The sequence below is a fragment of the Ursus americanus genome, chromosome 8 (genome assembly GCF_024610735.1).
Source record: "Ursus americanus isolate L20-20 chromosome 8, mUrsAme1.1.p, whole genome shotgun sequence".
In the NCBI taxonomy this organism is placed as follows: domain Eukaryota; kingdom Metazoa; phylum Chordata; class Mammalia; order Carnivora; family Ursidae; genus Ursus; species Ursus americanus.
The window spans coordinates 34,176,518-34,204,005 of NC_142134.1; the positions used below are offsets into that span (position 1 = coordinate 34,176,518).

The 27,488-nt window shown below is 32.0% G+C and overlaps 1 protein-coding gene across 2 annotated transcripts in view; it reads left to right on the top strand.

Annotated features, from left to right (window-relative positions):
- Nucleotides 1-27,164, top strand: part of TECRL (trans-2,3-enoyl-CoA reductase like) — a 96,870-nt gene extending 69,706 nt beyond the window's left edge. Inside the window, exons 5-11 of one of the 2 annotated variants that reach the window (XM_087864111.1) lie at nt 2,472-2,577; nt 3,846-3,918; nt 7,748-7,791; nt 18,772-18,829; nt 25,060-25,145; nt 25,679-25,724; nt 26,601-27,164. In XM_087864111.1, the coding sequence (XP_087720237.1) occupies nt 2,472-2,577; nt 3,846-3,918; nt 7,748-7,791; nt 18,772-18,829; nt 25,060-25,145; nt 25,679-25,724; nt 26,601-26,728 (541 nt within the window). In that variant the 3' untranslated portion in view covers nt 26,729-27,164. The remainder of the gene's footprint in view (nt 1-2,471; nt 2,578-3,845; nt 3,919-7,747; nt 7,792-18,771; nt 18,830-25,059; nt 25,146-25,678; nt 25,725-26,600) is intronic. The other variant, XM_045771495.2, reaches the window with a different exon arrangement.
- The last annotated feature ends 324 nt before the right edge of the window (nt 27,165-27,488 follow it).

The following is a 27,488-nucleotide window of genomic DNA, read 5'->3' on the forward strand; positions in this document are numbered from 1 at the left end:
CTCCCCGCTGAGCAAGGAGCCCCCTGGGCTCAATCCCAGGACTCTGACACCATGACCTGATTGGAAGGCAAATGCTTAACCAACTGAGCCACCCAGGCACCCCAAGACTGTGTTTTATTCCATAGTCCTCCTATCTTGAAACATATGTGATAAGGGATATTTTTTAATATTATGATTGGAAAAAAGAATTGGACCTAAACCTACTTATGGATGTTCAATTAGTTTAGCACTGCACAGAGAAGAAGTTGATATTTGAAGGGAAGTCAACCATAATTAAATAGAAATACTTTGGAATAAAATCAAACATGGTAAGTGAGTTACCAATACTGTGCAAAGTGACATATATCCAAATAGTAAGATACGGTTGTATGTACTAAGCTCGTATAACATCAGAAAAATAAGTGAACTAATTTAATCATAGCATGAACTAAAATTTCTCATTTAGTGCTCTGTTATATAGCTGGGCATAACTTTACTTTATGTTTTCTTACAAAGTGGAAAATTTTGTCACCCAAGTATATACTCCTACAAAGATCCGACAGGGTAGGAGAGATACTGATTCCCTTATCAGTCCTTTAAACCTACAAGGCTTAAACCTTCTCCTAAGTCAGAACCTTTCCTTTTGCTTGTCTTAGTATCTAGAAAGCTCTGCTCCTGGATATCCACACTTTATTCTCCCATTTCTCACAGAATTTGTCTATTATTTAGACACACATAGAATATGTCTTTCCCCTAATACGTGCACGCTTACATTTTTTATGAATTAATGAATAATAATAAGTTCCCTGATGACTTAGGCAGATTGGTTTGTGTTTGTTTTCCCTAAAGTCACTATTATTATTAACCAGAAATCATTAATTCATTTTGTTAAAATAAATTCCTATAGAGACTCAATGTTTGATTGTACATAGACTATATGATATACTGATTTTTATGTTCAAACTTCATTGGCTTAATGTGCAATTTTTGATCCATATTGGTTTTTCTGAATAGCAACCACAGTTTTTGAAATTTTGTATTTTTAACAAAATCAGTACAGATTTTACTTTTTTATTTTATTATTTTTTAAAGATTTTATTTATTTATTTATTTGACAGAGAGAGAGACAGCTAGCAAGAGAGGGAACACAAGCAGGGGGAGTGGGAGAGGAAGAAGCAGGCTCCCAGCAGGGCAGGGAGCCCAATGTGGGGCTCGATCCCAGGACCCTGGGATCATGCCTAGCCTGAGGCAGACGCTTAACGACTGAGCCACCCAGGTGCCCCTCAGTACAGATTTTAACAGAAATGTATTTTAAGAACAAGCAAGAAAATGTACTTCTATAAATCATATCTGAAACTAATATATTTTAAGCAAAATCAAGAAAATAAACTTCTGTAAATAATGTCTGACATTTACTTTTAAAACAATAGTTTTGTAAATGGCAACAGGAGTTGCTCAATTAGAAAAACAGAACCAGAAACAAACACACAAAGAGACAAACAAAACATTACAATTTGTTAGGCAGGCAAAACCAAAACATAAAACAAACTAAACAAAACAGAAGCTGTACTGACTCCATAAATAAAGAAATTCAAACCATTTCAATGTATGGTTCTTGCTACAGGACAGTTATTCTGAATACTATAAAATGTCAAATGAATTCTAACTTGATTTTGGGTATTTTTAAAACTTGTAAATTTTCCCCTCTGGCATCACTCAGTTATGTTCTCTGTATTTATAGGTCTGGTTCTGTTTCTTTGTGTGTTTCTTCTTTTTTTTTTAGATTCCGCATGTGTGAAATCATATGGCATTTGTCTTTCTCAATCTGACTTATTTCACTTAGCATAATACCCTTTAGGTCCATCCATGTTGTCTCCAATGGCAGAGAGGAGAAGAGTGAGGGATCAGGCAAAGTGGGTAAAAGGGAATGGGAGATACAGGCTTCCAGCTATGGAATAAATACATTACAGGAGTAAAAGGCATGGCATAAAGAATACAGTCAATGATATTTAAATAGCACTGTGTGATGATAGATGACAGGTACAGTTGTGGGGAACATAGGATAATGTAAAACTTGTTAAATCACCATGTTATGCACATGAAATTAATGTAACATTGTGTATCAGTATACAAAAGAAAAAAACTTGTGCATTTTCTGCTCCGTTCATGAGCCATTTTGATATGGCTACATTTATAATTATTATGTATTCCTGGGGTAGGTGTGACCATATAGATTATGACTGGTATTATAAAATATTTTAATTGTCATCAGAAGTAAATTTATAGACTGTTGTGACAGTACTGTTACTGTGAAATAAATTTAGAAAATTTCTAGAATAAAAATTTTAAAATAAGCATTAGTGTTTTGATTATTGGAAACATTTCCTAATAAATATAGTATTGTAGTAAACTAACAAAAAATGTCTTACATGTAAGGCAAGCCAGACCTTTGGAAGGGAACTTAATATGTTCATGTTTTATTTTCTTTCTAGCTTGGCTTGCTTCTGTCATTGTATACACTATATCCGCTATCTCTTGGAAACCTTATTTGTTCATAAAGTTTCTGCAGGACATACACCTTTGAAAAATTTGCTAAAGGTGGGGATTGATATGTTTTATAATTTTAATTATTATTGAGAAATTTTGTGTATTGGGTCATCCATAAAATGATGCAATCATGTTTATTTTCCTCATGCTTAGATTTTTCTGTTCAACTTTGTCAGCCAAACATGGGCTCCTGAAATGCCACTTCCTGAGTGACCTATTTCACTGGAATTGTGTTCAACCAATAACCCTACAGAAAAGATTTCCAATGTCCTTTTCTTACAAGCCTTGTATGCTCTGGCACCTTTAATTTTGGAAATACTTAGCATTGAATTCAGATTCTTTAAGTGTTGCTTGAGGAGGAGGGATGTCATATATGAACCCTCCTGTAGAAATACATCTGTGTGATAACAATGATGAAATTACACCCTGTATTTATGACAGTTGTCAGTGTGATGACTGTCTTTGCTCTTCCAAAAAATGGTGAATTCAGAAGTTAATAACCATCCCATCAAATAGCTGTCAAGAAAATGGGAAGTTTTATGAAATATTGAAGTGGAAAGTTACATTGGATAATATGCTGCAATTCAGTTTTCCAATTCTGATTCCAATTTATTTTAATTTCCAATTTAAAATTTACTTTCTATAGGAAATATTTCCTTATTAAAAATTTCCTGTCTTTTTTGGCAAATATCTGTTTTGTAAAAATTTCAACAAGCCTTTCTATTGTTGTCATTGTAATAAAACCATAAACTCCAAAATTCTTAGAAACCTCAAAAATCATTTAGACTAACTTCTATTCTGGAGGAAGATATTAAAATTTATCATATCTGTAAAAGATCAGTATTATAGCCTAGGACTTTCGAACTAGGACATTTACCTTTATAATATATCAAGATATGTTTTACTAAAGATTAAATAATTCATTATTTTATTCACTTACTGTTAGAAAATGAATATTAGTATATTTTATGTAATACATTTATTATTTTATTACTTCATTCATATTTATTACTTGATCGTCAAAGACCACTCTTGAAAATTATTTCTAAAATATATTGTTACATTTGCCTTATATCCTAAGTACCCATTTATATTAATAAGGGTTGAACAAAGTAATGCCTTTCCTTAGTGATATCAAATAGGTACTTGTAAAATTCTACTTTATTGGGTGAGGAGGCCTTTCATTTATCTTGCTTAGGACATACCATTTTTCATACAAAAAAAACCCTGCAGTGTGGCATATAAGTGTCTGGGATGATTTCAAATGACGTGATAGATTTTACATATATTTGCTAACTTTTATTGTGTTTTATTTGTAGGGTTGTGCCTTTTATTGGGGATTTACTTCTTGGATTGCCTACTACATTAATCACCCACGGTATACACCACCATGTATGTAGGATTTCTTTCTAATTAAACACATACTAAATTGCCAGCATCAAAACTCTCTTCAAACTACACAGAAATGATGAACAACCTGGCACACTTAAAAAAAGCAAAAAATGAAAAAAATGTCAATTTTAAATAGCTTCCATATCAGACTCCATTAAACCTTTATGTAGACTTAAAAGACCAAATTTGGCGGACATAGTTTGATTTATTTTCTCTCCATAGGAACTCTAGCAAAAATATGAATTGATTGTAAACATTCAAAATGACAGGTAGTAAAATGAAATGATGAAGATTAAAAAGAAAAATTCCTTATAGTCACACAATCACATAAAATCAGCTATCAGCATTCTTAAAATAAACAATAAATATGTAATTATTATATTAAATATAATTCAATAAGAAAAAAATGGAAGCAGTTTGTTTCTGTAACATACTGTTTTCTGTTTATAACTTTATTAAATGTCTTGACCATTGGCTCAGATGAAGCAATTTGGTGGAAAGCACAATGTACCAAACCTAAATCCTCAGTTCCTAAATGTGGAGAAAAATAGCTGTCCTCATCAAAGAATTCCATTTCATTTATTTGCTGTGGACTTTTCTCTCCTCACACCCTTTACTGCAGCCCTCAAGGCTCTAGTGCTACAAGGGTTGAGGTTTCACATTTAATTAACAATTATTTTTTGTAGTCTACTTCTGGTGTTTATAAAATTTGAAATGGAAATGAATGGAGTAGTCAAGCTTTATTTTAGATTTTATAAAATGTTAAGCCATCTTAATATCTGTGCTTGAAGTACCAACAACAGAATTTTTATTAAGATCAGCAAAACTAGTTGAGCATGCTAAAAGTAAATCATTATAATGTTCAATAAATACTAAAAATTAACTATGAATATTGAAGGGGAAAATTTCTTAATATCATATAACTCATTTTTTAAAAAATATTTTATCAAAAGATATACCTACTAATATTAAAGCATTAACAAACAGATATTTTTGCTTCACAGTATGTTTAAGAGGAGCCTTTGAAAAATTCATACACCGGATACAAAATAATAGAAGCTGATTGTTATTAACATATGCAAAATATTTATGGAAAACTTAATGCTTGTCAATAATTGTAAAATTTATGTTTCTTATGTAATAAGAAACATTATTATGTAAGTGTTAATATTCCCAATTAGAGATTGGGAAAACGAGGCCCTGCAAGTCTAATTTTACTGTGTGCAAGACTCTTAAATGCATAAGATAGAAGTAGGATCCAATTCTGTGAAAACATATTTCAGATTACAATACTGATTCCAACAAGAAAGTGAATAAATATAATGTAGAGTCCTATTCTCCACAGATTTGACTGCATAAAATTAATAGCATCTGTACATTCACACACATTAATTTGAAAAAAAAACAAAGTATTATTATTATGTATTTCTACCACATAGACCATTAAGGACGTCATTTTTCATAGTTCTTGAAAATATTTAAAAGTACATAGGAAACAATTATCGTAATTGAAAACTGCCCAATGGCAGGAATATTCTGTTAACTGCAAACTGGCATGCATATGTTCAGAAAACTTAACACATAAATGTTAGTATCAGCAGCAAAGAAAAACAACTTTTTTTCTTGCCAAATGTAAAATATTATAAAAATTATAAAAGTACTACAGAATACTACAGAAAGTTTTGGGACACCTGGGTGGCTCAGTTGGTTGAGCCTCTGCCTTCGGCTCAGGTCATGATCCCAGGGTCCTGGGATCAAGTCCCGTATCCCCGTATCCGGTTCCTTGCTTAGCGAGGATCCTGCTTCTCTCTCTGCCCCTCCCTCCCCCTGCTTGTGCTCTTTGTCTTTCTCTCTCTGACAAATAAATAAATAAAATCTTTTAAAAAAATTACAGAAAGTTTTAATGATGGCTAAAATTTTTTTCTGGAAAGTTTGTTTCAAATTACACTCTCTGTGACATTACTTTTTGGAAATAAACACTAAAAATATTTTAAAAATTATACTCTTTGTCCCTGTACCTGTTTTTATCACATCATTATTTATTTTCATTAAAAAGTGAAAGCAAGGTATATCTTTACTGTCCTGCTACATGAAATGTTCTGAACCCCTCTCTTGTCTATGTTAATATCTATTCATTTTAGAAATCAGATTTCAACCATGTACTCAGTACTGCCTGATCTCCCTGATAAATCCTTCATTTTAGATCTTACATTAAATACTATATAGGTCTTTCTTAGTAACACTTATCAGGGTTTCAGACTTCCCTTTGTTATCTTGTGATTATTATTTGTTTCCTTGTCAGACAGTAATTTTTATTAAGAGTTACTTCTAGCTTAGTTTATAATTGATTTTATCACAAGCACACAGTACAGTGCCTGTCTCATTCCTAATAGCTATTGTTGAATGAATGAAGTTTTGTCTAGAAGTAGGCATAAATAAAAAATATATATATTTTGTTTTAGCTAAAGAATATTTAATTATATGGCAAATATAGTATTAAGGAATAAGTGTTTATAAAAGTATTCTATCAGATACTGTAAAAAGTGTATAACAAATATGTATATTTCCAAAGGAAAATCTGAGTTGTAACTGATTTACCATGGATAATGGGATTTTAATGTATTTTATTTCCCTTTACATTTTTATCTTTTTTTCAAATTTTCTCCATTAATGTATTAATGTATTTCATTTCATATTTAGAAATATGCACTTCATAAAAACAAAACTTCCAATACTGCTATATATTTTATATATATATGTGCGTGCGCGCTCTCTCTCTCTCTATATATATATATATCTCCATATATCCATGCATAGATACTTATATAACTTTTGACTAAATTATCCTTTAAATTTCTGGCCCATGGAACTGGAACTTCAATAAAAGACTTATAAAGAAAGATGTTTGAAGCAATATTACTTAACATACATAAAATTAAAGTAGCACTAATTACACAGCAATTAGATAATATTTAATGTTTTTAGAGCTAACTACATTATACATTATGATGTAGATGTTGTCATAGTTTTTATAATGAATGTTTAATAATATTAGAAAAACCTTTAAAATATTCTTATAAAATATGCAAGATTTAAAGTGAGACATAATTTTGTATGTGTTTACATAAATACAATTTATATGTGCACACACATAAAAGTGGAAAAAAGAAATGCAACTCTTAGTACAGATGATAAGCTTGTCAGAAAAATTTATTTTTTGTACTTTTGTATATCCCACCTTCTCTACCATGAAAAAGGTAACATTAGGACAGTGTCTTAAATTCTATTTTATTCCTTATTCTATATTATTTGGGAACTTATGTAAGCTATATTTTTCTTTACTTTAAGATGAGAACATTAATACTTACCTCATATACTTGTTTTAAGATGAAAAATAAAAAAAACACTTAAAATATTACCTATTAGAAAATATCAATTAAAAAATAGTTTTTTTTATTAGCATGTTTCTTTTGTTGTTAAACATTAAAAAACAAGAGCTATCATTTGGTGCCATCATATATTATGCCATATGATGTGCTGTTAAGGTGACAAATGAAAGATTAAATCTGCCTTCAAAGAGTTAATAATACAAATTAAAAATAGATTCCTTCTGTATTCTAAATATAATTAGGTGACTAGAAAATTTGAAAGCAAAAATATTTTCATCCTTTTAGATCGCAAATGTACTATCCCAAAGGGTCAATTACATACACCATCGTGCTTTGGATCAGAGGATAGTAATATCCAATAAACATTGCTTCAAATATGTTTATAGTGTGGCAATCCAAAATATGAATGTTTGCATTACATCTTATTTCCTATTTTTCAGCATTTGGAAACCGGCAAGTCACAGTATCTGCTATCAATTTTTTGGTATGTATTATTTATATTACTTGCTATTCATGCTCTAATTGTAGTGCTACTAAGAATGCAAAACAAATTATATTTGAGGATTTCACAGGTAGAAAATATGATCTATTTTTATATTATATACTTAATGATATTAAGTGGAGTAAGTCTAACAATTACCCCGAATCAAGCCATTAGCTCTCTAATTTTTTTTTTAGCTTTCTAATTTTTTTTTTTTGCTCTCTAAATCTTTTAATCAAAATGTTCTACTCATCTATGAAGGATGATTGGAATAATTTGAAATTTAGCAAAATTTGAAAAAAAATCATACTTAGTAATTTTTCCTATTGTCTATACACTTACAAACCCCTAAGAGCAAAAAGTTTTATGAGTCTAATAGATGAACATCTAAAAAAACCTTTTGGTGTAATTGTTAATTTAACTTATTCTGAATGAAAACAGTCTGTTTTTCTGAATGAAAGACAGGTCTTTTCTAAGTGTTTTTAATCCAGTTATTTAGATTATTCTATTTAACTTTACCTATGCATTGTTTGAATTAGGTACACATCAATCTGAATACAACAGAGTATTTATTATTTCTGAAATGCATTATTTCATTAAACGCATATTTTGCTTCATACACCATATAATTCTACCGTATATAACCCTTGCTTCTGGGGCGCCTGGGTGGCTCAGTTGTTAAGCACCTGCCTTCAGCTCAGGGCGTGATCCCAGAGTTCTGGGATCGAGCCCCGCATCAGGCTCCTCCACTGGGAGCCTGCTTCCTCCTCTCCCACTCCCCCTGCTTGTGTTCCCTCTCTCACTGGCTGTCTCTTTCTCTGCCAAATAAATAAATCAAATCTTCAAAAAAAAAAAATAACCCTTGCTTCTATTCTTTATTCATATTCTTCCTCATTCTTGTCCTTGATAGATTAACTACCATGATTCCTGTCCCTGATGTATTGATAAATTTCCTTGATTCATATTTAAGTCTATATCCTTTGTGAAGTTGGTATTGAATAACTTATACCCCACCATTTCATACAAGGCACAAATAACACACTTTGTCAGGAGCTCTCATGCGAACCCGTGTGTGTGTGGGGGGGGGATTTTAATTAATACGTTAGTTAATAACATCCTCTACTTGTTAGCTGTGGCAGGAGCAAGTCCTGCTTTAATATTTTAAGCACCTAGTTTTGTGCATATAGAAACATTCCTGGGGCGCCTGGGTGGCACAGCGGTTGAGCATTTGCCTTTAGCTCAGGGCGTGATCCCGGTGTTGTGGGATCGAGCCCCACATCGGGCTCCTCTGCTGGAAGCCTGCTTCTTCCTCTCCCACTCCCCCTGCTTGTGTTCCCTCCCTCGCTGGCTGTCTCTATCTCTGTCAAATAAGTAAAATCTTTAAAAAAAAAAAAAAGAAATATTCCTTGCTTGAATGAATAACAAAAATCATTTATTTATTCATAATTTCTTAAGCAAATATATTGTCGATATATCACCACCTTTTAACTTTCCACATGTGCATATTACTCATAAATAGCAAGGCTTCCATTTATTCATTTTGATGCCTTTATTGTTAACCCATGTTGTACCAAGTCAAATGATCTCTGTATATTAACTACTCGGTAAATTTGAGCAGCTGCAAGAATTAATTAGTGGATAAACAAAACAATAACCGCGTATTTGGTTTTTATTTTTATATATTTTAGATTTATATCTGATTTCTCTTATTTTTCTCCTCCTTATGATGTTAGCCACTATACATTTTTGCAGCTTGTTTTCTGTTATTTTTGTGTAAATATTTACACATCTCCTATTTAATATTCTTGATTTCTTTCCTTTTCTCTAATGTAGTATAGCTGTGAATCCATGGCTCTAGTATAAAAGAAAACTTTTAAGAAAAGTTGTAGTTTTTAAAATTTTTTAAAAAGATTTATTTATTTATTTATTTGAGGTGGGGGAGCAGAGGGAGAGGGAGAGAGAGTCTTAAGCTGACTCTGCCCTGAGCACAGAGCCTGACGTGGGGCTCGATTTTATGATATTGAGATCACAATCTGGAGATCATGATCCCGAGACCACAACCTGAGCTGAAACCAAGAATGGATGCTTAACTGACTGTGCCACCCAGGCACTCTAAGAAAAGTTATTGCTTTTTAAAACACTTGTCATAGCAGTTATAATATTTTTTAAGTGAAAAAGAGGCATAATTAAAAACAAGCAAAATTCTAATGGTTTGCAATATATATGAAAAATGACTTTTAAAGATGTTGCCTCCTAATTAAGTTACTAGTATTTAATCTTCACACATGATTTATTAATCAATGCTTTTTTATACATTTCAAGTGGGGAAAAAATAAGAAGGAGGAGAATTAGGCAAGTCATAAAATTTTATCACAGTTGCTGGCTTGTAAGGGCCAAGGTATCAAAATAAACAAATAGTGATAAATAGTACCATTGACTAAATCCAATACAGACAAGAAGTAAGTGTGGTAACTTTAATTCCACATTTCTAAGCACATAACAAACATTGACTGTTCCAATCATAGACTTAAATTAAGATAAAAGGAAAAACCTGTGCTTTTAATTATGGGTAGTATTGAGTATATGAAATAATCTTATGTAAAAGTCAAAATTTTGAATGTAATTCTGTTGCACATAGAAATTAAGAAATGAGACAGAAGGGTCCTAAAATTATAAATTGTGATGACAAATTAAAAAGTCCTGCTAGCCCTGAACTTCTTAATAATGTTCCAGGTAGGCAAAACACATTTAATTTTCACAAATAAAATATGATATTAAGATGTAAATTTTAGGAAACTGATTCTAATACAGGATGTAACAACAAATGATTTGAGTTTGCACATGTATTACCTAAACTGAAGATGCCTACTGTATCATTGTGAACATAAAATTCTATATTTCAAGGTTAAATTCTTTTTTCATTCACAATAACTGAATGCTTAAGTGTGTGCCTTTCACATTTATCACAAGAAACGTATATGCAAATGGTTTGGAAAGAAAAGCACCTATGTTTAAGTCAAGTGCTTTTAAAATTATTTTATATTAAGATTATCTGCATATAATATAATCACTTATTATTATGTAGAGGGAAAAGAGGGGAAATTCATAGGCCAATCTTGTATAATATAAAGTTTAATCAGAAAATGCCTATCTTAATTGAAAGTGCTAATTCTTTTTGCTAATGTTTGCAAAACTTCCTGTTCATTTTGTTGATATATGTACCCTCTTAACATAAGAAAAAAAGCATTATCCATTTAAAGTTAATTTTGCTTCTGCTGTTGTGTAGAGCCAAATTATCACCTGGTTAGGAGATAATATATGACAATGTGTGAAATATGGTCATAGTTAATTCTTAATTACTCATGCATGAATCATCCATTTTGTGGACTAACCATTAGCAATTATAATTTTCTCTTCTGCTCCCTCCTCTTGTTTGTTTGTTTTTTTTTCCTATTGCAATTCTAAGCTTTCTAATATACTAAGCAAAATCTATTGTAAGCAAAACAACACACTTTACAATGCACACCTAACATATTCCAAAGTGAGGTATAATTCCTTGTGGAAAATCTTTGATTTTGGTGAATTTTGTCATGTAGATACTATATTCTGAGAAGTATTTAATCACCTCCCCCGCTGTAAGTTCTTTCTGACTTTCAACATGACTTTGTTCCCTCAAGTATGTTCTGATATCACAAAATCTACAAGGGAAAAAATCAAAGGAGTAGAATCAAATATAGGCACATTTGTAAAGACATCAGAGTATCTTTCACCACAACTTTTAGATCTTAATTTTTCTGCTAGAAATATTGTGGTGATATACAATAATCCAGTCTCTTCATATTTCTATGATCTCTCCTCATTCTCTGAACCCAAGTCCACCCACAAAGGAATGAAAGCACTATTGCAAAACAAAATACAGTCTATAATTTTTAATATTTTGTTATTTAACAAATAACAATCCTGTTTTCTTTATCCACTCTTCCTGTTTATTTTTACTCCCCAGAAACAGTTTATGATTTGTGAATTCTTTATACATTGATCACTTCACCAGAAAAGAAATATTTTCCTCGCATTTCTTACTTCCTCAATAATATAGAAAATGAGAGAAATAAATAATAACATATAAGACATGGTTTGCAAAGTACTGAAAATCACTCTTCTCCCTGGTTTTGCCTCTGTGGCTTCAGTCTCACCATTAGTTATCCACTCATTTAAAGTTTTTTTTTATTAAAATGCAAATATTCTTGGAGAAGTAATAAATTATGCTCTTATCAAGCAGTCACACCTTCTCTTGTAACATTGAACCCAGAAGGACCTTGGGCACAGAACAGTCATTTTTGATTAGGGGGAGGATGCTGGGAACAATATATCACAGCTTTTAACAAGGGTGGAGGAGAGTGGGGCCGTGCTAAGGAAACCGAAGTAAGGCCAGGAAACTGCTCAAATGTTGGGTATTTGTGGAGGAGATAAATGAGGGAAGAAAAGTGTGCCAAAGGTAAGTGCTTTCATTCTCAGGCAGCATGCTCAGGTTTGGTTGTGAGAGTTTTTTCTGATATTTTGCCTACTGTTGATAGACACCAATAAAATGATTGACAGTACTTTTTATTGAAGACTTAAAACAAAGTTTAGCACTCTACGTTTTCTTATCATTTGCCAATTTGGTTTCCTCTCATTTCCCCTCGAGTATCTAAGATAAATAACATAGGTAGGAACCAACTTTTATACCTAAATTTGGTTGGAGTACTGCTTCTTCAGTAATTTGTTTAGAAGACTAGTCTTAAAAATAATAATATAAAATTATTTTTAAAAATTTTATTTATTTATTTGCCAGAGAGAGAGAGCGAGCGCAAGCACAAGCAGTGGGAGCAGCAGGCAGAGGGAGAAGCAGGCTCCCTGTTGAGCAAGGAGCCCAATGTGGGACTTGATCCCAGGGCCCTGAGACCATGACCTGAGCTGAAGGCAGATGCTTAACTGGCAGAGCCACCCAGGAGTCCCTAACAATGTAAAATTAATGCAAATTTATTTTATTATAATTTTTTCTAATTTTCATTATTTTTCAGCTAATACTCCTAAAAATAGTAATAATTTAAATTAAAATCAGCCATTACTATATAATGATAAAAATTATCATTGCTGGGGCGCCTGGGTGGCACAGCGGTTAAGCGTCTGCCTTCAGCTCAGGGCGTGATCCCGGCGTTCTGGGATCGAGCCCCACATCAGGCTCCTCCACTATGAGCCTGCTTCTTCCTCTCCCACTCCCCCTGCTTGTGTTCCCTCTCTCGCTGGCTGTCTCTCTCTCTGTCGAATAAATAAATAAAATCTTTAAAAAAAATTATCATTGCTAAAATATATAGTATGAAAGCTAATAAAAAATAATTTCTCAAAAAATCATCATAAGTGTGTTTTTAACAATAATTTAAAATAGTCAGTATTAATGAAGTATCTTTATCTTTAAAATTTTACTGTATGGTGCTATTTTTTAGACTATAGTCTTGCACTGTACGTGCACATTCTTGTGTTATATGATATTTCATGAAAGCTCTATGGATTAGAAAAAAATAAATTAGGTATACCTAGAATTACGGTAATCAAATGGGCTACAGAAATAAAATAGACTATTTTTAAACACTAAATCAATTTCAAGATCAAATACTTTGAGTTACAATTTATTGAGTGAAAATATCATCTCCTATAGCAAGTATAACAAGTTTATACAATAAAATATTAGTTTCATGCAATAAATTCATAAAATAACTACTAAAATTTATTTTTCATATCCTGCAATCATATAAATGTAATAGCTGAATTTTATTTAGAACCCTACAGTTACTCATTTTCAAAAGTGACATGTATTGGTTAGAGCAAAGACAATACAATAGAGCAAATAAATCATAATAAATGGTACTGGAGCAACTAGATACATACATACAAAAAAAATGAATCTAGACATAGAACTTATACCTTTCACAAGAATTAACTCAAGATGGATCACAGACCAAAGCACAAAATGCAAAACCGTAAAACTCTTAGATGATGACATAAGAGAAAACCTACATGACTTATGTACCACAATGACTTTTAAGATAAAATACTAAATAATGATCCATGAAGGATATAATTGATAAGCTGGACTTCATTCATCTTAAAAACTTCTGGTCCACAAGGAACGATGTCAGAGAATAAGAAGGAAAGCATAGACTAGGAAAAACATTTGCAAAGACACATCTGATAAAAGAACATTTTCTGAAATATACAGTGTGTTCTTAAAATGCAAGAATAAGAAAACAAACAGCTCAATTAAAAAATGGGCAAAAGACCTTAACTGACACCTTACCAAAGAAGATACACAGCTAGCAAATAACCATATTAAAAGCTGCTCCAAATCATATCCTATCGGGGAAATGCAAATTGAAATAAGATAGCACTACAAACCTATTAGAATGGCCAAGAATCTAGCACACTGACAACACCAAATGAAGATAAGGATGTAGAACAGCAGGAATTCTCATTCATTGCTGTGGGGGGGGGGGTGCAAAATGATCTAGTCACTTTCAGAAACGTTTGGCAGTTTCTTACAAACCTAAATACACCTTTACCATATTATCCAGCAATTGTGCTTCTGGGTATTGCCCAAAGGAATTAGAAACTTATATTTACATAGAACCCTACAAATGGATGTTTACAACAATTTTATTTATAATTGTCAAAACTTGGGAGCAACTAAGATGTTGCAAAGTAGATGAATAGATAAACTATGATACATCCAGATAATGAAATATTACTCAGTGCTAAAAAGTAATGAGCTATCAAGCCATGAGAAGACATGGGGAAAGCTTAAAGGAATATTACTCAGGAAAAGAAACCCTTCTGAAAAGTCTAAATACTGTATGATTCCAACTATATGACAGTCTGAAAAAAACAAAATTGTGGAAACAGTAAGAAGATCAGTGATTGGCAAGGGTTGGGGAGAGAGGAATGAACAAGAGGAGTACGGAGGATTTTTAGGCAGTGAAATACTCTGTATGATACCGTAATGGATAATGGATATGTGACATTATACATTTGTCCAAACTCAGAATGTACAACACCAAGAGTGAACTCTAATGTAAACTGGGGACTTTGGGTGATTATAATCTGTCAATGTAGGTTCATCAGCTATGACAAATGTACCAGTCTGGTGGAGGACATGGATAATGGGAAAAGTTATGCATGTTCAGGAGCAGGGGATATATGAAAAATCTCTGGAACTTTCCCTTGATTTTACTGTAAACTACTCTTAAAAAAAAGTCTTAAAGAAAAAAGTATTGGTTAGTATATATATTTTCTGATAAACCCATAATTAACATATTGGACATATTTATTCTGGAACACAATGCACGTTATGCATTTTTTATTGAAATGTATATAAATGGCTTTCCTAATTTAAAAAAATAGAGATAAGGAATTAGAATAAACTTTTATAATGCTTTCATAGTGATATATCATCATAAGTTATAAAACTTATGATGCTAAAAGAGTGTAATATTGGCCTATATTATCAAATAGCATGTCTATGCACGTGTGTTTTATCCTTTAGAGTACAGACTAACTTCTCAAGAAGTTAGTTGATACATATCACAATGAAACTTTCCATAATTATATAATGATCTAAGATTTTCCTTATTCTTGAAATAGTAAGACAAAATAAATAAGGCATGACTTATAATAATAATTATTATCATCTGAAATAGAGAAAATTAAAATAGCTGAAATTCAAAACAAACCTGATTATCAGTGTTAGAAACATTTAAGCAGATTCAATTTTTTAAATTATATTAATGAAATGGTCATTACATTGCTCAAATTATAAACTAATATCTGCCAATAATTAATAATAATAGTAACATATATAAATATTTGGGGAGAACAGATACATACAGAAATAATATAGATAATTTTCATTCCTGTAAAAATACTATTAGATCACAGAATAAATGTTACTTATTTTTACTGTGGAAACCGAAAGATTTTTACTAAGACAAAGTGACAGAGCCTGACTATTTGATGGCTACAAATTCTGTATTAGGGTGTTTAGATTTTATTATTATTTTTTTAAAGATTTATTTTACTTATTTAAGAGAGGGAGTGCAAGAGAGAGAGAGCATGGACAGGGGGCAGGGGGAGAGGGAGAAGACGACTCCCCACTGAGCAGGGAGCTGGATGCAGGACTCAATCCCAGGATCCTGGGTTCATGATGTGAGCCGAAGACAACTTAACTGAGCCACCCAAGAGCCGCTAGATTTTATTCTATAGACACATTGTTTTCACTTATGTAAGTAGAGAATGTTCACTTCTTGAAGCTTGCAAGAATGATCATTAGAAAAATTATATAAAAGTAGATCTCTGCAAGTTGGGTCTCTTCTAGACATCTGTATATTTTACTATGTAAGATAATTTAACATTTAAGTAATGTAAAAATCAAACCTAATGATAGCAACTTCCTCAAACTTTATTTATGAAATTGTTGTGTTTACATTTAACGTGCCAGATGAAGATATCTGATTTAGAGAAGAATCAACCCAGTAGAAATGTGTAAGTCATACTGGAAAATGTTACAGTGTTTCACATTTAATGTGCTTCTGAAATTTTATTCAGTGATAAAACCATATATTGAGTTTTATAGCACTGACTGAATTTTCTAATCTTACTCAGCTCTGACCCAAGAGGAAATTATATCAACCATTTTTATCTAGGTCAATTAACCTATATTGGACACATTCATTCTTCAGAGTTTTAAAGCCAGTGCTTAAGGTGAAAGTTGAAAATACTCACAAATGCTCTTCATTATAGATTTGCTAACTCGATGATAAACTAAGTATTTCTAAGCATACAGATAGATATAGCTGATTTTTTTTTCTCTCAACCCCTAGAATGTATAGAGATATGCATTTCATCTGTAGATAACAAGATAGAAAAGTTGGATTATTTACCACTTTTTTAAATCCCGTTCTCTCATATTTCTTATTTCAGTATGTTATATGCTTTATTTGGGGGTCGGGGGGAAGGGGCACCTAATGATAAATTATGGCATTAGTATACAGCTAGTAGTCCAACTGAAGCCTAAATGCTCATTTTCCATGGCCTATACTTTGGGTAGAAGATTGATGTTTTCATATTTAGTTGTGTTGTGAAAGTAGGAAGGAGAAAATATTTTGATGGTTGAATGAGTTTAAAATATTGATAATCATAAAATGAATATGTTTTACCAGAAGAAAAACCATAATTTCTAAAATATAATTTGTTCACAAAAACTTGGTAAGTTAATTTGCTTATTAATAAGTATTTTTATCATATATTCCATTTTGCATTTGGCACTGTGAGTGATGAAAAAAAAGTATGACATGCCATTTGACTGAAAGATGAGCAAAAGATGGAAGACCAAACAAATATGACAAATTATTAATTTAGTAATTACATGTTTTGTAGTGTTGCCATTGTGTGAGATAGGAATTTAGAGACGTATGATTAATCAATGTACGGTAATTCTCTGAAGAAGTTCTTAATTGATGACATTGGTAACTAAAATTATCACAGTTTTATTGGGTAACTCATATGTCAGACAGTTGATTTCATTTAATAATCCTAAAATAACCATCATGAGACAGAAAGTAAAATTAGCATTTAGGTGAAGAAATGGGATTTCAGATGTCTTAATCATGTAATCTCTAAAAGGTAAAAGATGAGGCATTTGAGCACAAATTCATCCAACAATGGCTCACACTCTTAGCCACATTCACCTATAAATAAGTTCAACTATAAAATTATTATCTGAAAATGTAAAATTCAGCTTTTATTCCTAATGATAACTTGAGAAACTAGGAAACTTCTACAATTACAAAACTATTATATGTGAAGAAATCCATACAGACATTGTTGAAAAGAACAAAATCAGGTATACGTTAAGAGATTAATAGCATTAAAGACACTAAGTTAAAAACATGCTCAATTTATGGGATATATTATAGTGAAAATTTGGATGACTCTAAACAATAATGATTTTGGATAACAATCTGTTATTAATAACAAAGTATTCAAATTTTGAATACATACCTTGTGTTAATCAGGCATATATATGAGAAAGGAAAGGATACTAACTTCTGAGGACACATGTTGCAAATTTGGAACATTATTTTTTTTTATTTTATTTATTTATTAGAGAGAGAGAGATCATGAGAATGGGGGAGGGGGTAGAGGAAGAAGCAGACTCCCCAATGAGCAGGGATCCCGAGCGGAACTCGATCCCAGGACCTCAGGATCACAACCTGAACTGAAGTCAGACACCCGACCCATTGAGCCACCCAGGCGCCTGCAAATTGGGAATATCATTAACCCCACTCCTGGAGATGTTAGTAAGACTTGAGCTTCTTAGACGGTTATAGTGGCCTCTTGACTGGGATGGCTAGTGGAGTGTACATGATCAAGGGGCCAGATGACAGACAAGCAGCAAATGTCTTTGTGGGACAGTACTGCTTACACTCGGTTTTCTAAACTGAGCTGAAACCAGCTGGGCATCACACTACTATCCTTGCAGTAGCAGGGTTGCTACTGTGCTAATGAATTTAGAACATGCATACCTACACCAAGTCTATCTTCGCTGACCTGACTTGTCTCTCCATGCCACGGAAACTTACCTACTAAACAAATACAAAGTGTATAATCAGCACAACCTGATTTTTAACAAGGGAATTTGAACCTAGTTATCAAAAGGGATCAATAATATCTCCAAAGTTTCTATCTCAATGTGACTCATTATGTTAATTCAATATATATCTACAACAGCTTCTTTCATTGTTATGATACAAGCTTCCTTCTTACAATTAGAGTAATAATATATTTCTTGGATCTTTAGGATTACTATATTACATGGATATTGGTGAATCTATAGAATATGATTTTTAAAGAGGAGCATGTAGATCACACTGAAAAGTATAAAATGTTTTACAGATTTGTGAAGCTGGAAATCATTTCATCAATGTAATCTTGGCTCATCCCAATCATACAGGTCAGTCTCTTTTTCTTTATCTTCTCTAAACAATGTTAATTTTTATTTTTAAAAGACTTCAGTAAACAATTTTTTAAAACAATAGTTGGAAACATTTAAGACAATATGTCCCAATTCTATTCTCTGTATGCCTAAATTTTTCAAATATTTGAACTAAATCGTATTTTCTAATAATGTTTTCTCTAAAATGAAATGCCCCCCACATCAATGACAATCTCACTTAAATATGTAAAAAATAAACAGATAACTAAGAATTAAGGAAGTATAAAATCCAGTGATAAATGCCAATTTCTTAGCTTAACTCTCAATTTTGATCTAATTTGCATAGTAATTGATATAATCCCACTGTATTTCCGGTGACTTAAACTTTTTTCTAAAAAAAGTGATCTTTGTTTGGCAAAGATCAGTAGCTCTGTAATAGCAGTGCCTGGGAGGACATTTTGAATTTAGTAGTTAGTCAAAGTATTTCACAAAATTCACAGTGTTTACATAAAGATATTCTTAGTAAATGAATCTTCTCATTCACACTTAATTATAGGTATGGATTCATACTGCTTTTTGTACATGATACATCATTTAATCATAATTTTAAATGGCAATGGTCAACATTTGGATTTCATGTCGTTATCAGTCTAGCTGCAAATATAAAGGTATATTTGCCTCAAGTGTGTTTTAACATCTACCTGAATGTCTTATTTTCTTACCTTGCACATTTCCAGCAGGCTGGTGAAACACTTTTCAAAATATTTTTTTCATATAATATGTAGAGTTACAAAGGAAATTTATTATGTTACAACATTTGTGAATATATACAACAGGTGTAATATATAACATGTTTTATTATAAAATTATATAATACTGTGATAACTAGTCAATTTTTTGACTGTTGATGACTATATACAGAGATAGATATTGATATATAGATATCTAAAATAACTACAATACGATTTGAAAATATTTGTACTTTCTCTTGCTGAAATATATTAACAAATTAATGCCAATGCTATTGTGGTTTATTGTCTGCTTTTGCATTAAAGAAGAGCCTACATTTCATTAAGTGGTTGGATGCCATTTTTATCTGATCCAAATTCATAGATTTACTGAGTTCTCTTTGGATGCATTTGAAGCCCAATTGAAAAACGTCTGATTTCTTTTTGGTGTAGAAACACAATACAACCCTGTAAAAATACTAATACTGCCAAAGTTATGAGTATCACTAATTTAGTCTTAACTATGAACCTCTAACAAGGTCACCTTGCTCAAGTTTCTTCATCTATTTGGATTATGGTATCACAATTTGAAAATTTTAAATCATCATGTTTCTGAAGTCAAATATGACTTTGGAATTGTTCATGTGAAAAAGACTTTTTTTTTTTTTTAAGATTTTATTTATTTATTCGACAGAGAGAGAGACAGCCAGCGAGAGAGGGAACACAAGCAGGGGGAGTGGGAGAGGAAGAAGCAGGCTCATAGCGGAGGAGCCTGATGTGGGGCTCAATCCCGTAATGCCGGGATCACGCCCTGAGCCGAAGGCAGACGCTTAACCGCTGTGCCACCCAGGTGCCCCTGAAAAAGACTTTTTTCTTCAGTGTTTGCTCCACCCTTTATCTTGCTTGTACGTTGCTCTTGGGAAATCAAGACGCCAATCTAATCTTCTCTTCTTTGTTAATTGACTTGGTCCTTTTGCCTTGAGACTCAAAAGACTTTTTCTTTACCACTAAGTCTATTAATTTTGTAGGTTATGTTTTAGAGTTCATAATTTCAGGTTACTTTTCCCAGAAACATGATGTAATCTTCCAGTAGGTTGATTCATGTCTTTTTTGTTGTTGTCATTTTTTAGTTCTAGAAAGTTTTCTCATAGTTTAAAATTTGTTTTGTTGCATTGTGGACTTTATCAGGGGAGTAAATTATATATAAGTTATATCTTTATATTTTAATATCTATCTCTTTCAATTTTTAGCTTTTTGTTTTTGTCTGTATTTGTTCATCTACATAATATCCCCTATTCTATTGAACATTCCATTCTTAGACAAATTGAAATGTCTATATTACTGAGACGAATTTTTTACTTTTTCTACAGTTTCTTTCTTGAGTACAATCACCTTTCATCTTTTTTTCTTCCAGTTTGGGCCATATTTATTTTGAGTTTGGGAATTAATGGTTATGTTCTCTGGTATCTGCAAATGCTTCTGTGTAGGCATGTCCTGTTAAAATTTTTCAATTTTATTTTTTGGGGGTATTTTTATCAGCATGGAAAAAGGAACTTCCTATTTATTGACACAGAAGACTTATATGAATGCCGATCAATTTATGTTCATTTTTAAGTGTTTGGATTGTCCTAAAAGAGAAATAACATGTTTTTTTACAGATGGGGTGCTTGAAGTGGAGTCCCTAAAGTGTGTTCTGGAAAGGAGGGGGGTTGCTTTATTGTGTCTGGATTCTTTAAATACTCCTTTTTTCTAAATCCCACAATTCCAAGGACTGTTTCCTTCTTTTCTTTCTCCTCTAAGCCTCCAAGCAATGTCTTCCCCATGAACTGCTCTCCAATACTACTTTTCATGGAAGCAGTGCTTTCTAAGATGAAAACCTTCTGGTTTCACTACTTTCAAATCATTTCATCTCATTTCGGTTCTTCATATCCAGTGTTCTGATCTATCAGGTATCAGACCTTTTCTCAGGGTAGACCTTCTTTTTCTTATCATGAATTCTAGATTTCTATACATACAGTACATTCTTTTTTTTTTTTCTTACATAAGCTCCTTTTTAAAATGTCAGTTCTTTTGATGGCTTTGAAGAAGTTTCTACTGTTCCTGAATTTTTATTCCCCATTGCATACTAATTGAACTTTGTAGTAATATCTCTTTCTTAGATGTGCGTTAGTCAGAAATTATGTGTAGGGGTACCATTTAATATTTATTATTTAAACAAGGTGTCCCAAAATGTGTTCCCCAGGAGACATAATCTGATATAGAATAAGTTTAAAAAGAAATTTATTACAAAGTATGGAAAAGAGGGAAGGAAGGAGAATTTTGCTAAGTGGGAAATTGATGCTGTCTCCTCAGTGGCTTCGGTCAATTCTATAGGGGTGTCTGAAGCTAGGATAACTTTTCTGGTTGTCTTATGCTGGAATGACTAGAAAAAAGGTAATTTAGGTGTGGATATCTCTGAGAAATCTGAATGATCAAGGATAAGGCAGTTCTCTTTAGTCAAGACCATCCTCTCAGAGGGTCTGATAGTTGAAAGCTTTCTACTACCACCACTCCCAGCAGTTATGGAAGAAGTCCATCATACCTGTTGGGGATCTTAGCAGTGTATCACAGCACCCAGCACAGTCTCTTCCTTTTGTTTCACAGATCCACTTCTTTGTATATTTTCTGCTAGTAGCCCCATCAGGATGCCAGTAGGCCTCTCTTTCTGGGGGAAATTTAAAAGAGACATGCTAGTCGGTGAGTGCACAGCCTTCACCACGGTATATGATCTTGGTTAACAACTGATTTGCGGTAATTTCCTCCTCCACAAACTGCTAGATTCCTTTTACCCTCAACATGTACTTTTAATTTCTTAGGGATTACTTATTGCCTTGACCTAGATCCTCTTTTTTTTTTTTTTTTTTTTTTTTAGAAAAGGATGGGGGAGGTGTGGAGGGAGAGGGAGAGAGAGAATCTTAAGCAGGCTCCATACCCATCGTGCAGCCCAACATGGGGCTCAGTCTCACAACCCTGAGATCATGACCTGAGCTGAAATCAAGAGATGCTTAACTGACTGAACCAGCCACCCAGGGGCCCATACCTAGATCCTCATCTTGAGGTTAAAATTTTCATGGATCCTTGTTTTGGTGTTGCAGGGTCTTCTTTCCTGAGGTCCCAGTTTGTTCTTCCACCAATGAGTTTAGTGTCTTACAACTGGTTAAAGTCCAAAAACTGGGAAAGGAATTTTATAAGTCAGCTGCCCCAAATCTTTGGACTATCCATCTCTTATTTTACCTACATTCAGAAATAATACTGTTTGGTAAACATCAACTAGCCTCTAGGAACATTGTGTTATTTTAACTAGCCATAATGTTTTGTGGATCAAGCTTCTTCTGAATTTACTACAGGTTCTGCCTTATGACAGCTAAGTGCTGCAACTAGAAGTGCCTTTGACTTCAGAGAAGGGGAAGGAAGGATCCTTAAATCCCAATCACTACTAGTCCAACCTAGTTCTCAGATAGCATCACTTACACTCAGCCTGGAACTGCAGAGAGACAACACTAATCTTAGTGCTGTAGGTGCCCCTTTCACTAAAACATTCCTTATAGCTTTGAAAATGTTGTATCCTATAAGTTCTATGGAACATGGGAAAGAACATGGGAATACCAGCAACCATATGTTCAGGACCTACCATCAGTGATGGAGTGCTTATTGCAGGCTTTTCAGTAGGTCATTCCACTCAAAAATGCCATTCCATTATCTGCTTTTTGGGCCATTCCTGGTAACAGCTACTGTTGGTTCAGTTTTTGGGGATGCAGATGCTGAAGTGGAGGTTAGCATTCAGGAGGTCAGTTAGAGAGTGACTTTATGAATGGGAAAAAATGTCATGTTTGGGGAGGAAATTGAGAATGATACAGTTTCAGATTAACCTATAGGGCATTCTACAGCTGGGATAAACAATCAATGTTATTCTGAGTTGAGTCCTCAATTTACCATATTGAGCAAATATTGGATTAAGGCTACACCAAAGAATGAGTGTGACCTTGGGTAACGTTGCTCCCTTCTGCCAGACAATGTTCATAGAGTGTGCTGAGAGTTGAAAGTTTTCTGCCAGCAAGCAGTTATCCCTGAAGCTGTGGAATAAACTCTTATACCTGAAGAAGAATCTGGGTGGTGCAGGATTGCAATATAAAACATTTCTGACTTTTATTTAATAGAAGTTCTATTATAAATAGTAACTATAGCTTGGGAAAACATTTCATGGGAATATATTAAATTAGTAACATCTAAACTTACATCTTAAAATTAACAGTAAATAGATACACAAGACAGTATCTATATACATATGTTTTTCTGGGTCCCAAGACATATTGGTTACTAATATGTGTATTTGTGGATCCCTGAACATTTCCACTACCACTAGAGGCTGAACAGTCATAAACTAGGTTTAACACAGATTATCTTGTGTACATCTTCCACCTCTGAAATTCAGTTTCTATAACATGGATAGTAGGTTCCTCAATCACTTTTCTTTTGATGAATATATGAACATTACACAAAGGCACTTGCATGTACATTATCAAAAGAATCTGTAATATTAAATGGTATATGTATTTATCCTTATCTTGAAATGAGCAGTACATGAAATCTGCACTGTACCTAATATATTTTTACTTTGATATTTTAACAATAGTTACAATTCTGAAAACAACATACTGACATTTCATTACGACTTTAGAATTATACTAAAAGAGATTAGTTGATGTGTTATCTGATTAATCTTGCTATGGAGAATAAACAGTAATTTTATAATTCATATTTACTTTTACAAATGTCATTGCTCAAAGTTCAACTTGAAATCATTATAAATTTATTATCTAAAATATTTCTTAAAAGAAATTGAAAGGCAAAAAAATCACAAAAATCAAATGACAATATGTTAAGTATAATGAAAACTGTAAATAACAATCCTGATTGCTGAGCAGAAATAATTTATGTGGTATTTTTGAATATTAACTATGCTGATATTCACTGTAATCCTCTTATGAGAGATTTTCACACTTTCCTAATATAAATGACATCCTTATAAAATTCCCTTTGGATTTTCACTAATTAAATAGAAAGGGAGGTTTGAAGTATTTAATAATCTCAACCAAAAACATCTTCTTTGACACTAAAAGAGAAGAAGCATGCAATTGTTAAAGCACATTTACTGATTTCAGTATGCAATTCAGCTGCATCTATTATGCAAAATAACATTTATATATTGAATTTTAAAGAACTGATTATCATGCTGTATTCTGTAATTTTATAGCAATATAGCTATAGACATAGGAAATGGCAGTTATTCTGTTTGAGTCAAAAGGTCGTAACATTTGAAACTGGGATTCTTCTGAGTAATTTGGGAAATAGGTTTCTATAAATACATGATGGCATTTTATGTAGTATAAGTTATTCTAGGGAATCTAGAATTAAATAAGACATATATGATTAAATTTGCAATATGTAGCATCATTGATATTTTACTCTTCTTTCTAAAAGGAATTAATGCCTGTTTTCCAAGTCCAAATTATAACCCCTTCACATGGATGTTTTTCCTCGTTTCATGTCCTAACTACACCTACGAGGTATGCTATTTATGTATGTAAATAAGTAACTTTATTCTATGAGATACTAAATGCATATGTTTATGTATTTACATATATTAAAGTTTAATATATATGGTTATACACAGGTTTTATCTGTAGATTTGGCACAGAGATATAAATTATGATATATTATTTCAATTCAAGTTATAGGCATAAGAAATTGGAACATTTAGCTAAAATTTTCGCTGCAAAAAAATGAATATTTTCACATATATTTATTTTTAAAGAAAACTTTACAATCTTCAAATAAAATGCCTTGAGATGTTTCAGGATTCTTTTTTTATCATCAAAGTTTTTGGAACAATATCTTTCATTTTGTTTTATAAATATGATGCTGTTTATGGGGATTGTGACGATCATGTTTAACAACAAAATTATTTTTGAGGGAAATTTATTTCTACCTATAGTTTTTCTACTGTGTTTAAGCTTTCACATTACCTACATAATATCATAAATGAAAAAAATACTAGATTAATCATAGGTATTTATTAATTTATGTTTTAATCTAACAGATTGGATCATGGATTAGTTTCACAGTCATGACACAAACGCTGCCAGGTAAGACCTAGGTTATTTGACATTGAAGTAAATGCACCTTTAGGAGAAGTGGTTTCTGAGAACAAGTTTTTATAGTGCTAAAGTTTGGCATTTTTGCAAAAGGATTTTATGCTTCCATTTTTATTTTTATCTTGGATATTTTTATCAGTATTAAAACATAATGAAACACAAATCTCTAGGTAATTGTGGCTTAATCCAACCTGGAAAATGTAACCCAAACATATTTATTAAGCAGCAAGGATTTGTTAATAGGACTGGTGGTAATAATGCACTTCACTTGAAACTCTCTCTTATGCATGAACACAGACAGACATGCGTATGTGCTGTGTCCTTCAAGTGTCCGTGATGTCTCTGAAGGGAAGGCTGGGAGCATAAGTGTGTAATCTTAAATGCTGGGCATTTTAATACACATAAGAAAGTTAAATTGAAATGAACTGCATGTATTGGAAAGTGTATGTATTACATCCTTTTCATCCACTATTTGTAACACTGTATAAAATTTTTGAATCATAAGTAATGCGGTTTGCCATATGCATGTGTGTGTTTGTAGATGTATATTATATACATACAGAAAACTGCTATTGAAAAATTCAGAGATAAAAATTCCTTATTTGGAAATACTTTGTGGCAGTGGGATATAAAAAAGGTGGATTTATTTTGACCTCTGCTAAGTACTTTCTATATTTATTCAACCATGCAATAAAAATGGTTGACATGTATTATGCTAGGCAATTAATATGAGTAAAGAAAATTGATACAGAAGTATACAACACTTGAGAAATATTTTAAGAGCTAAATATGATAGTTTTTTTCTAATACAACTTCCTGTATCTATCATAGAAATAAGAAAGGCTTTCTTTCTTTTTTTTTTTCTAGTTGGGATTTTTACACTTCTGATGAGTATCCAGATGTCTCTGTGGGCACGAAAGAAACACAAGATTTATTTGAAGAAATTCAATTCTTATATGCATAGAAAGTCAGCAATGATTCCATTCATACTGTAGGAAAAATGTATAGAAGAATAGTATATAAGATCAATAAGTCAGACTTGGACAATTGTTGACTATAATGTAACAGAATTTCAAAAACTACAGTGCTTTTACTGAGTATAAATATTAAATGGTAGACTCTAGCTAAATTTAGAGGAGTAATCCTGAGGCAAATAAAAAGTAGAAACCATAAATATGACTAATAAAAAATAGTATCTGATATATTTTCAAAAGATTGATCCTTAAACAAGATTTTCTTACTTCATTAAATATTTCTTAATACTATTTGCTTAAGACAATTAAAACACCTGAATTCTAAAGTAAAAAATTGTGACATTTAGGTCACTTGAATTTTACACATTTTGATAGTAATTTATTATTTTCTTTATTGTTCAATATGTTATTGAGAAGTATATTTCAATTTCTTGTGAAAATTCTACCTACATTAAAAGTGAAACATAATTTCTCGTGTTGTATTCATTTATTCATACATACATTGTATGTTGTCATTCTGAAACTATAACAATTAAAATATTTTCTAGACATTATTTACTAAATCATTTGAATATATGCTGCATATTAAAATATATATTTATATTTACATATAAATCATGTTTATATATAAATATATATATAAATATATATTTCAAATTGATTATATGTGATCACAGAGTACATGGGAGATTTTTCGAGATTAAGAGTGGAAATATTTCTTATGTCCTCTCAAAGCTTGTTTGCATATATGTGAGTTTGTATGTAAATATACATATATATT